The sequence below is a fragment of the Schistocerca serialis genome, chromosome 5 (genome assembly GCF_023864345.2).
Source record: "Schistocerca serialis cubense isolate TAMUIC-IGC-003099 chromosome 5, iqSchSeri2.2, whole genome shotgun sequence".
In the NCBI taxonomy this organism is placed as follows: Eukaryota; Metazoa; Arthropoda; class Insecta; order Orthoptera; family Acrididae; genus Schistocerca; species Schistocerca serialis.
In genome coordinates this window covers 467,120,461-467,139,470 of record NC_064642.1, presented here as the reverse complement: position 1 = coordinate 467,139,470, position 19,010 = coordinate 467,120,461, and the positions used below count along the sequence as shown (strand labels likewise).

Below are 19,010 nucleotides of genomic sequence, written 5' to 3'. Positions count from 1 at the left end.
GCGTTTGTCTGGCCTTTCAACAGATACCTCTCGTTGTTGCTACACCTACGGTGATGAGGCACGAAAGCCTCCCCACCAGCGACAAGGTCCACGGTCCATGGACGCCTTAGATACCATAACAATACGACAACGCAGTCACATATCGGGAAAGATTTAATGAAGAGAATGCTGTTGCTTTTAATTTTCTGTGTCGCTGGACATTAAACATATATTTACACATGACGTTACGTTTGAGTGAACGAAATATGCGCTTCCAGTGCTATATTTTGCTCTCATACCGTCATACCAACAGTTAGCTATTTACAGCACGGTGACTCGGTTTATAAGACCGTGGATTCGCCTTCTGGAAGAATGGGGCTCAACATCGCTTCCGGATATCCTGATTTACGTTTTCTATATGGTTTTCCTAAATCGCGTAAGGCGTAAGGCTGAAAGCGAGACTGTTGCTTCCTATGAGATCAGTTTCTACGGAAAATTTACAAAATATCGAAACTATGACATACAAAAATCGATAACATAAGGAGAGGAAGTTCTGAACAAATACACAACAATATGCAACAGAAATACTGTTTAATAAATACACAAAGACGCTTCCTCAACGAAATTAGTATAACAACCATCCTCGATAACCCAAAAATACCTGCTTCTCAACTCTTCTCTCTCTGTCTCTCGCTCTCTCTCTCTCTTTCTCTCTGTCTCATGCACACACCCACACGCGCGCACACACACACACACACACACACACACACACACATACACATACACACAAACACAAAAATACACACACACATATTAAATCAAACAGGATGACGCACATTTACTTCAAAATTAGCGCCACACTGGACAAAAACAATAGGATATACTAGCGAGCGGTGACAATAACGTAGTGTTTCCCGATGGGTGTAGCGACATTAGTTTGCTCCCAAATCTCGTGCGTTACAAGTTTAGAAAGAAGTGTGAAAGGTACGAAAACAGTGTATGTAATTAAAATCTAAAAAAAAAGCACACCAGTGTTGGTACCACAGGCCCGAAAATTAAGTACAGGGCACACACCACTATTATTCTCTAAAAAAAGTATTTGAAAATCGATAACTCTTTACGCAAATTCTTCCGACTAACATGCCTATGACATGCTTTCAAGTCATAAAACAACGTAAAAGCAAAGCGACATTACAAATGCACTTTAAGAACTAAGGTAGTTTCAGGTGAGTAATCAAAGTAAAATTAAAAATGCACATTATCTCTTGTGAAGCTATCTTACAACTGTCTCATGAAGCGGTATTGAGAATATCACTAATGGCGACAGTCTGTGTGTCTATGCAGCAACTGCAAATGTCCGCCAGACATGTATGCATGCCGCGCGTGATTAGCCGAGGGGTCTATGGTGCTGCAGTCATGGACTGTGCGGCTGGTCCCGGCGGAGATTCGAGTCCTCCCTCGTGCATCGGTGTGTGTTTGTCCTTAGGATAATCTAAGTTAAGTAGTGTGTAAGCTTAGGGACTGATGACCTTAGCAGTTAAGTCCCATAACATTTCACACACATTTTAACGTTTTTTTTTTTTTGAACATGTATGCATGTCTGAAGAAACAGACATTGTCTTTCACAATATGCAATTATGAAAGTCTTTAAATGGATTCATGCATTGTGAATACATATTAGCGTCAGGTACTTGTGACACTAAACCTCCATATGTCACGCAGTCACAATCCAAATGATCACACTTTCGTGAAACTAAGAACAGGAAGAGATCTGTTATTATTCTGTATCGTCATTTCAGACCCACGAGACCTGATTAATGGTGACAGTGTCTGTGTTGATAAAGTAACTGCATTTATCATTATACAATGTCCTTCAGACTTGCATTCATGTCCTTTGTATAGGGACCGAGCGGGGTGGCGCAGTGGTTAGACACTGGACTCGCATTCGGGAGGACGACGGTTCAATCCCGCGTCCGGCCATCCTGATTTAGGTTTTCCGTGATTTCCCTAAATCACTCCACGCAAATGCCGGGATGGTTCTTCTGAAAGGGCACGGCCGACTTCCTTCCCAATCCTTCCCTAATCCGATGAGACCGATGACCACGCTGTCTGGTCTCCTTCCCCAAACCAACCAACCAATCTTTGTATAGGTTGTATGTTTTCTGTTGGCCATTCTATATAGACGCACATCACGCAACACATGTGTAGTGTTGGTTTTTAGATTTTACTATGACCCTATACATACTCTCAGGTGACAGAGGAAATCTCCTAATGCCGTGTCGGACCTCCTTTTGCATGGCATAGTGTAGCAACCATGACATGGCACGGACTCAACAAGTCGTTGGATGTCTCCTGCATAAATATTGAGCAGTGCCGTCTCTATAGCTGTCTCTAATTGCAAAGGTGTTACAAAGCAGGATCTTGTGCATGAACTGAGCTCTCCACTAGGTCCCATAAATGTCCAATTGGAATCATGTCAGGTGATCTGGGTGGTCAAATCATTCTCTCGTATTGTCCAGACTGGTCTTCAAACCAATCGTGAACAATTGCTGCCCGATGACATGGCGCATTGTCATTCATAAAAATTCGATCGTCGTTTGGGAACATATTCCGACAATATTGACGTGTCTCCACCTGGCACCGCTACAGTTCATAGATTGTATGATAGAGTTACATCGTTGGGGGCTGTATCTATGGATCCCAGGAAAGTACTATCTTTGGCAGGTGAAAGCGGCTACCTTTAGTTTACAACTGTGATTTGAGATGTTTTAAAATGTTTTAAGAAGAGTTTTATGTTTGAAAAAACTTGTCTGTTACTGGGTTTTTACTTTTGATGGTGTGTAATGGCACAGAAGCTTATGTGTTATACTACAGGACGATATAAATATTTTATATAACAGCAAGTACATGTTGTGTTGCCATTTATTGATTGGTTTCCTTGTTTTATAGCATTTGTAATGGTAGTACACTGTCTCAAAACATATTCTGCTAAAAATTTCACGCAGAAGACAACTGGTGGCTTAACATTCTCAGTACCAAACATTCACGTGCTAAAATTTTTAGGCCTAACATTACCATGAGCTACGGTTGTTGTATAATACAATCATAGAAATGAAGCGACATCTACAGAATATGGTCCATAGACGTCCGAATATGCTCGGATAAGTAGAAAAGGAAATACGTTGTGTTTTTCAGAACACAAAGTTTAAAAAACCAAATTTAATTGATGAAAAAGAATTCAACTGAAGGTTCCAACCCCAAAAAGATGATTAGCAACGATGCCTACTTTGAAAATGACAAGTCGAAACGCTTTTACCAATCACAACTTGTGCTTTGTCTCCAATGACCTCAATGTCGACGAGACGTTATGCCCAGATATTTCTTTTTTTCTTTGTACTTCTGACTTGATACTGAATATCTGGTTTGGTAGAGCGTGAAACATTGAGCTGATTGGCAGGTCTATTGGCTGTGCAGGAGTAACGTTGGTGGACGGCAAGCTGTGGCAGGAGCAGCGCGCCTTCGTGATGCGCCACTTGCGCTCTCTGGGCTTCAGCGGGGCTGCTATGCAGGCGTTGGTGGGTGAGGAGGTGCGCGCCCTGCTGGAAGAGCTGAGAGACAGCCGTGAGAGACCGACACAGCTCAAGCAGCTGCTGCCGGCCTCGGTGCTCAACGTCATTTTCCACTTCTGCGCTGGTGAGTGTGCCCAACCTTCCATCGACTGCTAACCAGTGTATAATTTGTGGTTCTTCCTCTTCTTCTCACTTAATTAATCCAGTCACATAAAATACGGAGCTGCAGTTGCATGTTGCTGTGGCATTCAAATTGTAAGACAAGCTCAGCTTACCAATGCGTTCGCAAGCTGTGAATTACTGCTCCCAGGACCATCGCGGCCTTTCAGTAGGGGTGTCGAAGGGGTTTTATAAAAACAATACTTTCGTTCATTTGCTTCATGAGTAAAGGAACAAGTGTGCGCTAGTATTGATATCTAGCAGGCTGGCAATGAAGTGTTTTTACTATGGCAGTTAAATCCTACTATATAGCTCATTTGTTTTTATTTAGAAAAGAAATTTTGAAGGCAACTTTTGTCGAATACAGATCGTTTTAAATTGTTGTTTGCATTTGTGATTTGTTTTTCTCTGTCAGCATGGACAAATCATTAAATGCAAGTACAAAACCTGATATCTCAAATGTATCAAGCGATTGAAAAGAGACGAACATACGGAAATGTAGGAAATGGGACGACAGATTCTTGAATTCCGGTTTTAAATGTTGGAAATGAAGATCGACCTCGGGGTGTCATTTCTTTAAGAATGTTTCCTAATAAAATGAAACAATGATTGCATTCAAATCACGGTAGTGTGGTCAACAATCCATGAGAATACTCTTCCACAAGTAAAAAAAAAAAAACTTACACCAAAGATGTTGTTGTTGTTGTTGTTGTGGTCTTCAGTCATGAGACTGGTTTGATGCAGCTCTCCATGCTACTCTATACTGTGCAAGCTTCTTCATCTCCCAGTACCTACTGCAACCTACATCCTTCTGAATCTGCTTAGTCTATTGATCTCTAGGTCTCCCTCTACAATTTTTACCCTCCACACTGCCCTCTAATGCTAAATTTGTGATCCCTTGATGCCTCAAAACATGTCCTACCAACCGATCCCTTCATCTAGTCAAGTTGTGCCACAAACTTCTCTTCTCCCCAATCCTATTCAATACCTCCTCATTAGTTACGTGATCTACCCACCTTATCTTCAGCATTCTTCTGTAGCACCACATTTCGAAAGCTTCTATTCTCTTCCTGTCCAAACTGGTTATTGTCCATGTTTCACTTCCATACATGGCTACACTCCATATAAATACTTTCAGAAACGACTTCCTGACACTTAAATCTATACTCGATGTTAACAAATTTCTCTTCTTCAGAAAAGATTTCCTTGCCATTGCCAGTCTAAATTTTATATCCTCTCTACTTCGACTATCATCAGTTATTTTACTCCCTAAATAGCAAAACTCCTTTACTACTTTAAGTGTCTCATTTCCTAATCTAATCCCCTCAGCATCACCCGATTTAATTTGACTACATTCCATTATCCTCGTTTTGCTTTTGTTGATGTTCATCTTATATCCCCCTTTCAAGACACTGTCCATTCCGTTCAACTGCTCTTCCAAGTCCTTTGCTGTCTCTGACAGAACTACAATGTCATCGGCGAACCTCAAAGTTTTTATTTCTTCTCCATGGATTTTAATACCTACTCCGAATTTTTCTTTTGTTTCCTTTACTGCTTGCTCAATATACAGATTGAATAACATCGGGGAGAGGCTACAACCCTGTCTCACTCCTTTCCCAACCACTGCTTCCCTTTCATGCCCCTCGACTCTTATAACTGCCATCTGGTTTCTGTACAAATTGTAAATAGCCTTTCGCTCCCTGTATTTTACCCCTGCCACCTTCAGAATTTGAAAGAGAGTATTCCAGTTAACGTTGTCAAAAGCTTTCTCTAAGTCTACAAATGCTAGAAACGTAGGTTTGCCTTTTCTTAATCTTTCTTCTAAGATAAGTCGTAAGGTTAGTATTGCCTCACGTGTTCCAACATTTCTACGGAATCCAAACTGATCTTCCCCGAGGTCCGCTTCTACCAGTTTTTCCATTCGTCTGTAAAGAATTCGCGTTAGTATTTTGCAGCTGTGACTTATTAAACTGATAGTTCTGTAATTTTCACATCTGTCAACACCTGCTTTCTTTGGGATTGGAATTATTATATTCTTTTTGAAGTCTGAGGGTATTTCGCCTGTCTCATACATCTTGCTCACCAGATGGTAGAGTTTTGTCATGACTGGCTCTCCCAAGGCCATCAGTAGTTCTAATGGAATGTTGTCTACTCCCGGGGCCTTGTTTCGACTCAGGTCTTTCAGTGCTCTGTCAAACTCTTCACGCAGTATCTTATCTCCCATTTCATCTTCATCTACATCCTCTTCCATTTCCATAATATTGTCCTCAAGTACATCGCCCTTGTATAAACCCTCTATATACTCCTTCCACCTTTCTGCCTTCCCTTCTTTGCTTAGAACTGGGTTGCCATCTGAGCTCTTGATATTCATACAAGTGGTTCTCTTCTCTCCAAAAGTCTCTTTAATTTTCCTGTAGGAAGATGTTACGATTCCTATAAAAGCTCTTCATTCATCTAAGACAGTTGCCTACTTTGTGGCAAAGAGAAAGAAAGACCTTATTCTACTAGATGCTCTGCACATGGTACCTATTATGATAAGTTACATAGGTGACAAGCCACTGGTAACGGTACCTTTGTAAGACCATAGTACTAGCCATCGAATGCTGAATGAAGCTGACGACTGTAATGTTCAACTGCCTGAAAAACTCACAGGTAGTTGTATTTCTCTGTTCTCTTTGATAAAGCTACAAACAACCACAATGATGTGCATCTAACTTATTACGTGTGGTTTAAAAATGACAAAAAGTTTCATGAAGATCATCTTTGTGGCAGGAAAATAACTTTTCAAGCAAAAGCAGTCTTTTATGTCTGAAAGAATAGACACCAAGCAGATTCCGCAGCTGTGATATGTATTATGTAAATTGAAGGTGGAGGGGGAGAGGAAGAAAAGGAAAGGGGCGCCTCAGCTGACTCAACCTCCCACCTGGCGCCACCACTTTTCCATAGTCCCTGTTCATGTCCTCCATGCTCACTAATTTTGGATTCTCATTGGAGATCGAATGTAAATGTGCACCCGCACTCGTGGTAGTGCATTTATAGCCCGCTGAGGTGTAGCAATTATATGAATGTGTAGTGTCTGTTGTTTCGGACATATCACTTTGCAATTATAACGGTATAACTCAAAATATTTTGTTTTGTTATTCCTTTCGCACACAACACCCTTCCCTAAAAATATCTACACTCAGCCACTCTTGTTTAACAGTTATCTTTGTTTAACATTCACACTGCAGCAACCATTGCTACATTACGTTTCCTCATTAATTAATCAGGTAATCGCTGATCATGAAGGCCTTTCCATTTTCGTTCTACTATCAATATGCTTCTCCACGACAGTCACTGATTCTCAGACATGGTCTGTATCAAACATAAATCTCTTGATTAATCCCAAGCAGCTTTCTGCTAAATAACTAAAATATTTTCCGATCTACAAACCGAAGTAATTTCACTTTCTACCAAGTTCTACACGTTACTCATATGGGCATAGCAGCGCATGACCACTCCATAAGGAAGCTCAACATTGACTCTCCTTCTAATGCAAAGACCGTGCATTACCACTATGGGGCGTTGTCATTATACAGCAAGGCACTGCTTTTCAGAGAAACAGGTGCGAGCAGTTAAGGAATGTGTGCAGTACCAGTGCGCTGTGACATCAAAGCTGTCAGTGTTCATTTATATTCCCCATCCACATTTTTTTTCAAAAATGTGGGAAAGCAGGTTTTTTAATAACCAATAGAAAATAAAATAGAAATCCCGCAAGCAAACAAATAATCGATGAACAACCCAACAATGTCTCCTTCCTGAGTTATCACATTGCAATCCAGCAGAACATCATGTACATTCGCATTCTCTCGTCCCTACGCCGAAAATGACGAACTTTACATTCTGTTTATGTATCTAATTAGATGGTAATCAACATACAAGGAAATCAACTTTGTCTTATTGCGAGAATGATTAGAGGAAAATATAAAAATTCCTTTCCGGCATGTACTACATCCTAATCATACTATTATTAATGATTAGTAATGTAAATCTATGTAAATTACGTGCAATGGTTTTAAACAAAAGAAGTCCCATTACCAAATCGTTAAGTTACTGAAAATACTTCTTACCACAGTATAACATACTTCAATACTACATTTCCATAACATCAGAAATTATGACATCAATGGTATTTTGTATTCCACTACTGATCAGCCTAAGCAAACGAATATTATTGCTTCTCAGCATTTTATAAGGAATCAAGAATAATAATTACCGCGTACTGCTACATATATAGTAAGAGAGGCAAAACTGGAAAATATTTGTATCTCAAGAGCAAACAACATGCTGTCACCATATATACTACAAATAATTGTTTAAGTATATTTGTTATCTTAACACACAGAAATAAAGGTTTATTTTTGTGTAAGTAATGAAACACAGGCAGAAAATGTGGTATCTGCGGTTGAAAAAATAAAAAATATAATTAATACAAATTTTAGGACATTTTTGTGGAACAATACGCTCACAAAATAAACGTATTTGGCTATTAGTTAACCACGCAACACTCTTAGCAATACAAACACTCAATGACAGATGGACAAATTAGCTGATTCATAACGCCAGACGGCAGACGCCAGATGGGTGCGTTGAAAGTCGATTGTAGCCACAGAGGATAGAAGTAAATAGGCTGCACAAGATGTGTCAAGCTTCGCCCTCCATCTGTGTACCCACGACCACTGAGGTACTGGTCGCCACACGCAAAACTTAGTTTTCACATAAAAATATAAATACACTATTTTCGGATTCGCTCTTGTTCTCAACTGTGCTGTCTTTCTCATGCGATTTTGAGGATACTACTAGGTAAAAAATACACTACTGGCCATTAAAATTGCTACACCACGAAGATGACGTGCTACAGACGCGAAATTTAACCGACAGGAAGAAGATGCTGTGATATGCAAATGATTAGCTTTTCAGAGCTTTCACACAAGGTTGGCGCCGGTGGCGACACCCACAACGTGCTGACACGACGAAAGTTTCCAACCGATTTCTGATACACAAACAGCAGTTGAACGGCGTTGCCTGGTGAGATGTCGTTGTGATGCCTCGTCTAAGGAGGATAAAGGTCGGATTAGAGCCTATCGCGATTATAGTTTATCGTATCGCGACATTGCTGCTCGCGTTGGTCGAGATCCAATGACTGTTAGCAGAATATGGAATCGGTGGGTTCAGGAGGGTGATACGGAACGCCGTGCTGGATCCCAACGGCCTCGTATCATTAGCAGTCGAGATGACAGGCATCTTATCCGCATGGCTCTAACGGATCGTGCAGCCACGTCTCGATCCCTGAGTCAACAGATGGGGATGTTTGTAAGACAACAACCATCTGCACGAACAGTTCGACGACGTTTGCAGTAGCATGGACTTTCAGCTCGGAGACCATGGCTGCTGTTACCCTTGACGCTCAATCACAGGCAGGAGTGCCTGCGATTGTGTACTCAACAATGAACCTGGGTGCACGAATGGCAAAACGTCATTTTTTCCGATGAATCCAGGTTCTGTTTACAGCATCATGATGGTCGCATCCGTGTTTGGCGACATCGCGGTGAACTCACATTGGAAACGTGTATTCGTCATCGCCATACTGGCGTATCACCCGGCGTGATGGTATGGGGTGCCATTGGTTACACGTCTCGGTCACCTCTTGTTCCCATTGACGGCACTTTGAACAGTGGACGTTACATTTCAGATGTGTTACGACCCGTGGCTCTACCCTTCATTCGATCCCTGCGAAACCCTACATTTCAGCAGTATAATGCACGACCGCATGTTGCAGTTCCTGTACGGGGCTTCCTGGATACCGAAAATGCTCGACTGCTGCCCTGGCCAGCACATTCTCCAGATCTCTCACGAATTGAAAACGTCTGGTCAATGGTGGCCGAGCAACTGGCTCGTCACAATACGCCAGTCACTACTCTTGATGGACTGTGGTATCGTGTTAAGCTGCATGAGCAGCTGTTCCAGCCGGCCGGAGTGGCTGTGCGGTTCTAGGCGCTACAGTCTGGAACCGAGCGACCGCTACGGACGCAGGTTCGAATCCTGCCTCGGGCATGGATGTGTGTTATGTCCTTAGGTTAGTTAGGTTTAATTAGTTCTAAGTACTAGGCGACTGATGACCTCAGAAGCTAAGTCGCATAGCGCTCAGAGCCATTTGAACCATTTTTTGTATCAAATCTGAAGGTCACCAACCTGCATGCAGCCCTTCTGCACACACGTCGTAATGGAGACAGCACGGGATTGCACTGCAGAAGCACAGCTGTGCTGGCCCTGCGCTCCAACCTCGCCTAGTTACAGCGGAACTGGCCAGGTGGGAGTGGGAACTGCGCTGCATTGTAGCCCCTGCACTGTCTTCCGGCAGCTCCTCAGACGTATAAAAAACAAGGGCCTCAGTCTTCATATGCCCAACAACAGATCAAAATATGTGCTGGATGTAATACTGCTACTTTTGTTAATGTTGCAATTACGCAGTGCCAAAACAAAGAAAATTTCACGGTTAATTATGACATTCATCATTGCTGCTAGCCCAACACAAATGTAGTATTTTAACACAAACAGTACAAATTCTTGAATGAATCACTGTTCATAAATATTTCATAGTCCTTTTAATTGCAAGTGCCACTCATGCGTCTTGTGCCCGTACGAAATGCAAAATTCACACTGTCGACCTCCCATACCTCTTATTTCTTCTCCACTTGCACTGCATATTATTTACAACATCGTGAGTGATTAACTGACAATGTATCATTTCAGCTCTGCTTGTTCCATTTCACACCGATTCACGCCTACTTGTTTCACTTGACCGATCCCACTCCTGTCACTGCACTTCTATCTAAGCTTCTTTCCGTAAGGTGTCGAGTCGTAAAAAGTCCACACAGGACACGGTGGCCGATGCGCAACGACCGGCTTTCGTGCAAAGCGCTGGGCGAGTTCATTTGTTGGTTGGGAAGGGGAGGGAGACACTGTCTTGTCACCTATGGCCAGTCTGTGATTACAGAAACGAGACGCACGCCCTGCAATCCCTCTTAAGCGATTTTACAGGAACTATTCGGTAAAAAATTTCATTTTTGCTTTACTTGTAGCTTTATATGTCGGGCTGATTATGATGTGGCCATAGTTATTGTGATATTTCCTTGGATGTAAGGCAGTGCGCAAAATTCGAAAAAGTTAACAGTGAAAATCGGGGTAGGGGACGCTATGATTTTGTGTTTGGTGCACATTACATAATATGTTGCTGCATATGAAATTTAGCAGCATTACTGAACTTTTCTTCAGATTTGGATGGAGGTATCCGTCTGTCACCTCTCCCGAGAAAATTGATCTGACGTAGCACACTCATTTGCGATCGCGCTGTGCCAGCAACAGCGCCAGAGACAAATATCCACAATATTCCTTGTATCTCATAGACGGGTTGAGATATCGAAATGAGATTTTGGCTGAAATGGTTCAAGTGGCTCTAAGCACTATAAGACTTAACATCTGAGGTCATCAGTCCCCTGGATTTAGAACTACATAAACCTAACTAACCTAAGGACATCACACACATCCATGTCCGAGGCAGGATACGAACCTGCGACCGTAGCAGCAGCGTGGTTCCGGACTGAAGCGCCTAGAACCGCTCGACCACAACGGCCGGCCAATGTTTTAAAAGCAAGCCACTGTGTTCTGGGCAGAAGGCCTTACACGCCAGGAATGGCAGCAAATTAAGAACTGTTTAAAACTCGCTGCAACTTACAAATTACAGGTACTGAAATATTAAAGGCAAGTCGCCAAAAACACAGCAGACGGGATCAGACGCCAGGAATGGCAGTAAATAAGGTTTTAAGGCTTACTGCTAAAATACAAATATCAAATTAGAACTTTAAGGCAAACGACCACAATCACGGCCGAAGGCCTTACGCGCCAGGAACGGCAATAATATAAAAAAATTTGAAACCTGCTGTAAAACAGCAAATATAATATCAAAGGTTAATTAGAAAAACAAACAACTGATCCAGATGGTGCTCCAGGAACTGACCTCTCAGAAGGTCTGGTAACAAACACTTTCGCGACCGATGAGATAGGCAGCTAAGAGTTGCATTCACTTCACAAGATGGTAACTCACCAGAGAAGAGGAATCACCAGCCGGCCTACAATCAAGAAAGCTGTCAAAATTACACGCCTTACCGGACAGCAGCGGCAAGGCGAGGAAACGTACACTGCCGTGACATACACTAACTCCGCAGGAGAGGTAACTCGGGCATTAGCGGCCACCAGGCAAGAAAAATTACCGCTGGTTGAATTTAACAAATCGTAACAAGTTTAACACAGTAAATAGTAATGAGAAGTGGAGGAGAGCTAATCAGATAGGCCTTCCCAAACCACTCCACTCGCTGCTCTTCACCTCTGCAGCACTAGGAGAGGCAACACGGACCAAAGTCACTGGAGAATCGCGGGATATCACAATGGTGGAGGTTTCTCTACTTGGATTGAAATGCACTTATCTTAAAGCTTGCTGGGTCCGGTTTACGACGAAGTCGCCCACCCTCGTGACCACAGCCCTTCCATCCGGCAGTCCATGCGTACCAGCAGCGGTCCCGGCGTGTTTCCACACTGCGCGGTCCTGGTTTCTCCTCCATACCCAACCGAACTGGCCCTCTCACACGACCCGGGAAACAACGACGTCGCCCAAAAGATAGGGCAATAGTTACTACATATCGATAACCGCCGCTGCTGCCACTAGAGGACAGGCAACGCTTGCAAAACCGAGTGGTGCCAGTCAACACGAGAAGAAGACAAACAACCGCAACCATGCCAACTAAACGATACCGTCTGACCTCCAGCAGAGGGCGGAAACCTACAACAGCACCAACGCGAGCCGCAGCACGGCTCAACTTACACATCTCAAGGACAAACCCAAGGACAAACCCAACTAGCGACCTAACCAAACTTAATTTGATTAAGGTGAACTCGGTACTGCTTACCGTTATGGTTGTCCTTAGCCAGAAGATTAACTGGGCTTAAAATCCGCATAATCGTACACGGACCCAGAAAATGGGGGGTAAACTTACCAAGGTTGCCAACACGCACCTCCCTCCCGGGAAAATTACGGGCATACACCTGATCTCCCGGCTTACACCTGAAGGCTCATAGATTACGGTTATAACGACCATCTTGTCTGTTTTGGGCCCTGAGAATATTGCACCTCGCACGATTCCAGTTTTCTTTGACGACCTGAGGTGTGATCTCCGCAGAAAGTAGATCTTGAATTCCCCATATGTTCGAATGGGGGGAATTGACTGGATAAGCAAACATCAAGGAAACTGGAGTAGCCTTCAAAGCTTCATGGCTGGAGGTATTGAAGGCAAAGCTAAGACAAGGCTGACTAGAATCCCACTTTCTGGGAGACTTCTAATGAAAGATAATCAGTGCGGATTTAAGGTTACGATTGACCCTTTCCGCAAACCACCTCTGCGGATAATACGGGGTGGTAGTTAGATGCTTAACACCTCTTTGAAAACAGAAGGCCTTGAAGGGAGCCGAAAGAAAGGCCGTCGCATTATCACTAACGATTTGCTTAAGAGAGCCGGCCGGAGTGGCCGTGCGGTTCTGGGCACTACAGTCTGGAACCGAGCGACCGCTACTGTCGCAGGTTCGACTCCTGCCTCGGGCATGGATGTGTGTGATGTCCTTAGGTTAGTTAGGTTTAATTAGTTCTAAGTTCTAGCCGACTGATGACCTCAGAAGTTAAGTAGCATAGTGCTCAGAGCCATTTGCTTAGGAGGTCCAAAAACACTAAATACGTTAGTTAAATGCGCGTTGGTGGTGGCAGCAGTCACATTACGACTCGGAAGAATCCCGGTAAACCTCTAAAACGCGTCAATAGTAAGTAATACATACCGATGGTCTCTTTTGGTGCGAGGCAAGAGCCCCATATAATCGATATAGAGTTTCCCGTGGGGCAAGATTCACGCTCAGAACTAAGACACCCCTGTTAAGGAGCGTTTTACGGTTTGTCCACACGACACAACAGACACCAAGAAACCATTTCTCTAACGTCTCGGTCAATAGACGACCAAATCAGATGCTTCTTAATCTTCTACAAGGTCATATAGGTTCCTAAATGATCGCCAATCAACGTGTTGTGAAAATAATGGAAAACGGGGCGTACTAGGGTGCCTGGTAGACAGATCTTAACCTCCTTGGTACGTCCCACCTTTAACACAAAATGCCTTTCCTGATAATGTATTCATCCAAACGCTCCCCTGCCGAAAACCGTTTCTTAACGGGTCCCCAAGTGGGGTCCTGATCCTGATGGTCGGCAATGTCACTAAACAAATGAGGAATACCGCCTAACACGACACAACTAAGATTGCCTTCCCAATCTTCTTGGGCGCCCTCACGACATGGTTGTTCAGTAAACATACGGCTGATGACGTCCGCGATCACATTCTCAGTGCCTCTAATGTGCTTCACCTCGAACAGAAACGCCGAAATGCGTGTCACTCACCTCACAATACAGCCAGTTTTACGCGGCCTGGCTAGGACCCAGCTTAAGACTTGATTGCTAGTCTCTACCTGAAATACTCTATGTTCGAGATAAAACCAGTACCTATCCAGCGCGAAAAAGACAGCCATTGCCTCACATTCGTAAACTAAATATTTAAGCTCGGCGCTGGTTAACCGACAAGACTCATATGCTAGTGGTTGCCTTTGACCCTCGAAATCCTGGAGGTGGACTGCTAAATTCCCGCAATAGATGCGTCGGTTTGGACAATAAATTTCTTATTAAAATCAGGCAGCGGAAGATTTGCTATGGCCGCCTTAATGTGGTCAAACGCGGCTCTTGAGCAGGTCCCCACTCAAAATGCACCCCTTTTCGGCGCAGTTCATTTAAAGGAGCCGCCAGCTGGGCAAAATTAGGAACAAAACGCCAAAATAATTCGCCATTCCCATGAACTTGGCAATCCCTCGCTTATCAGTCGGCGGCGGAAGGGCTCTCAGAGCCTTAGTCCGTTCCAGATCAATGCGAATACTCTCGCCTGGTGACCTAAGGAAAATACCTGCTGCCTGGCTAACATCACCTTATTGGGTTTAACAGTCAAACCAAGCCCCTGATATCTAGCAAAAACTTGCTGGATATGTTCCAAATGCTCTTGAAACGAACAACTATAAATTACCATATCGTCCATGTAATTGAAAACACAGACTAATTTCAAGCCTCCAAGAATATTATCCAGCAATCGGGTAAGGACGGCCGCGCCAGTAGCCAAACCAAAGGGGACCCTATTTAGCTCAAACAGATTCCAATCAGTACAGAATGCTGTAACGTGTTTACATTCTTCGGCTAAGGGAATCTGATAACAGACTTGATTCAGGTCGAGCACAGTAAACCAATTACCCCAGCAAACCATGTAAAAAAGTTATGAAGATTAGGTAAAGGAACCGATTCGAGGGCATCCTCCTTATTTAGGTGACTGTAGTCAACAACAGGCCGAATGTCCCGCCCCTGATCCTTAGGGATGAGGAATGTAGGGAAGGCATAAGTGGATGTAGAAGGCCTAATAACTCCCTGCTCAAGCATTCTGGAGATCTTTCCCCTTAGTATCTTCATCTTAGGCGGTGAGAGACAATATGGGCACTGCCTGACGGGAGTATGGTCAGACAGACGAATATGGTAGTCAAGAACATTATTAACCCCCAGTCTATCACAGAGAATCTCTGGGAACCTCTCCAACAAACCCCCTAGTTCAGAGGCCTGCTGGGAAGAAAGATGGGTGAGATCAAACTCACTAACCTTAGCATCAACAGCCAGCATTCCCGCATCTCGATGCACCTTACATTTAATACACTTACAGAACACAAATTTCTGACCAGAAGCGAACTTAAAGAAAAAGGTGTACCCCGAATAATCAAAGACAAGACCAGTTCTACCGATAAAATCACATCCCCAAATCAAATCGACCGGCAGCTCCTTAACCAAGGCCAAAGACAAGAGCCACAACAAATCCCCAACCGAGATACTCCCTCAAACCAAACCATGCAGAGGCAACACCTGTCCATTGGCAACCCGTCCGGGAGCGGCAACGTGGATATCGCTACAATGGCGAAGTTCTTCCCAAGAGGAGGGACGACCACGAAAAACAAAATGTGACATATCCGGCCCTCACATTCCTCTCAGGACAATTGAAACTGACTCCCACTCTGGCAAGTCGACTAACAAGGCCAAACAGACCGTCTTAACTCTTTCCACGTATTGATGCCACTCCTTCATATCTTGCTGCATCTGCCAAATATAGCGACACTCGAGTTGTTTACGAACTCCCGTGGTCAATCTTTCGCTGATCACAAGTTCCCTCAACTGCTGCAATGAAAACCCTTCTGCCATAGCCCTGCATACCAGAGTCCTCAATTCGCCTCTACAAAATTACCTGATGCAAAACTTCAAACGCATCAGCGTCTTGCTAAAAGCGAACAAACTTGTGAATTTGCTCGAGTCGGTCTAAAGCTAATTCCGTCATGTCTCTAAACAGATGCACCAGGGGATTAGGCAATTTAGCAAACACCCTGGCTAACCCGTCGGAGGACATAACGCCATTATTCCCGGGCTCCCTAGTGCACCGCCCGGAAGATAACGAATCCTGCTCCCCCGTCCTCTTCCCATCAAGATCTAAACATGTGACCTTAAGCTGCAATTTATTAACCAAGGACCCCAATTCAGCGGCTGAATCCTCATCACGATCCTTTATCTTTAATGCCCTTAAATGAGATATCCGGCTGGTTAAATGTATCAACTGTGCCCGCACCCTGTCTAGCTGACTGCCAATACGCTGAGTGACCTCTAAAAAGCCGATGTTGTCCTCAACACTCCTAACAGCTTTAAACAAAAACTCAGTGCCTGTCTTTGTCTCACCCACAACATCCAGCGGTGCGTCAACCGGCTGGAAACAGAACACAATACAAAAGGCAGAAATCGTACAACACTGACAGACTTTAACAAACCAATCCAATAGTAACTGAAATGACGATATTACAAGCGTAAGCACGCTCTGCTACCAGCTGAAATCTGGTGGTAGTCAACGGAAGACAGGATTCCGTTACGATTGTGGACGGGTCCGTAATCAGTTACTGTTGGTTGCCTTTTACAATTAGACACAATTTATTTTAAACCAGCAATTCCAGACTCAACAACAAATAAAAAATACCACACGTTATTAACGAAGGAATAAACAAAAGTGTAAATACACTACACCACGAAGATGACGTGCTACAGACGCGAAATTTAACCGACAGGAAGAAGATGCTGTGATATTCAAATGATAAGCTTTTCAGAGCTTTCACAGAAGGTTGGCGCCGGTGGCGACACCCACAACGCGCTGACATGACGAAAATTTCCAACCGATTTCTCATACACAAACAGCAGTTGACCGGCGTTGCCTGGTGAAATGTTGTTGTGATGTCTCGTGCAAGGAAGAGTAATGCCTACCGTCACATTTCCGACTTTGATAAAGGTCGGATTAGAGCCTATCGCGATTACGGTTTATCATATCGCGACATTGCAGCTTGCGTTGGTCGAGATCCAATGACTGTTAGCAGAATATGGAATCGGTGGGTTCAGGAGGGTAATACGGAACGCCGTGCTGGATCCCAACGGCCTCGTATCATTAGCAGTCCAAATGACAGTCGTCTTATCCGCATGGCTGTAACGGATCGTACAGACACATCTCGATACCTGAGTCAACAGATGGGGACGTTTGCAAGACAACAACCATCTGCACGAACAGTTCGACGACGTTTGCAGTAGCATGGACTATCAGCTCGGAGACCATGGCTGCGGTTACCCTTGACGCTGCATCACACACAGGAGTGCCTGCGATTGTGTACTCAACGATGAACCTGGATGCACGAATGGCAAAACATCATTTTTTTCGATAAACCCAGGTTCTGTTTACAGCATCATGATGGTCGCATCCGTGTTTGGCGACATCACGGTGAACGCACATTGGAAGCGTGTATTCGTCATCGCCATACTGGCGTATCACCCGGCGTGATGGTATGGGGTGCCATTGGTTACACGTCTCGGACACCTCTTGTTCCCAATGACGGCACTCTGAACAGTGGACGTTACATTTCATATGTATTACGACCCGTGCCTCCACCCTTCATTCGATCCCTGCGACACCCCATATTTCAGCATTATAATGCACGACCGCATGTTGCAGTTCCTGTACGGGGCTTTCTGGATACAGAAAATTTTCGACTGCTGCCCCTGGCCAGCACATTCTCCAGATCTATCACGAATTGAAAACGTCTGGTCAATGGTGGCCGAGCAACTGGCTCGTCACAATACGCCAATCACTACTCTTGCTGAACTGTGGTATCGCGTTGAAGCTGCATGGGCAGCTGTACCTGTACACGCCATCCAAGCTCAGTTTGACTCAATGCCCATGCGTATCAAGGCCGTTATTACGACCAGAGGTGGTTGTTGAGGGTTCTGATTTCTCAGGGTTTATGTACCGAATCTGAGTGAAAATGTAATCACATGTCAGTTCTAGTATAATATATTCGTCCAATTAATACCCGTTTATCATCTGCATTTCTTCTTGGTGCAGCAATTTTAATGGTTAGTAGTGCAATAGTGTTTTCAGCGAGTTACAATTTACCAAATCATCATTAAAAACAGATACAACAGATAATGTTTTATAAGCAAGCCACTTGCTTCTGGGCAGAAGGCCTTACACGCCAGGAATGGCAGCAAATTAAGAACTGTTTAAAACTCGTTGCAACTTGCAAATTACAGGTATTGAAATATTAAAGACAAGTCGCAATAAACACAGCAGACGGCGTCAGACGCCAGGAATGGCAGTAAATAAGGTTTTAAGGCTTACTGCTAAAATGTTTAGTGTATTCGTCTCTTGGTCTTCTACGATTTTTAGCCTCCACGCTGCCCTCCAATGCTAAATTGGTGATCCCTTGATGCCTCAAAATATGCCCTACCAACCGACCCCTTCTCCTAGGCAAATTGTTCCACAAATTTCTCTTCTCTGCAATTCAATACCTCCTCATTTGTTATGTGATCTACCCATCTACTCTACAGTATTCTTCGGTAGCATCACATTTCGGAAACTTCTATTGTCTTCTTGTCCAAACTATTTATCGTCCATGTTTCACAAAAAATGGTTCAAATGGCTCTGACCACTATGGGACTTAACTTCTAAGGTCATCAGTCCCCTAGAACTTAGAACTACTTAAACCTAACTAACCTAAGGACATCACACACATCCA

General features: G+C 43.8%; 1 protein-coding gene across 1 annotated transcript in view; it reads left to right on the top strand.

The window, feature by feature from the left end:
- The window catches only part of LOC126482001 (methyl farnesoate epoxidase-like), a 332,140-nt gene that overhangs the window by 96,730 nt on the left and 216,400 nt on the right, over positions 1-19,010 (top strand). Inside the window, exon 3 of the mRNA XM_050105967.1 lies at positions 3,454-3,672. Coding sequence (XP_049961924.1) covers positions 3,454-3,672 — 219 coding nt within the window. The remainder of the gene's footprint in view (positions 1-3,453; positions 3,673-19,010) is intronic.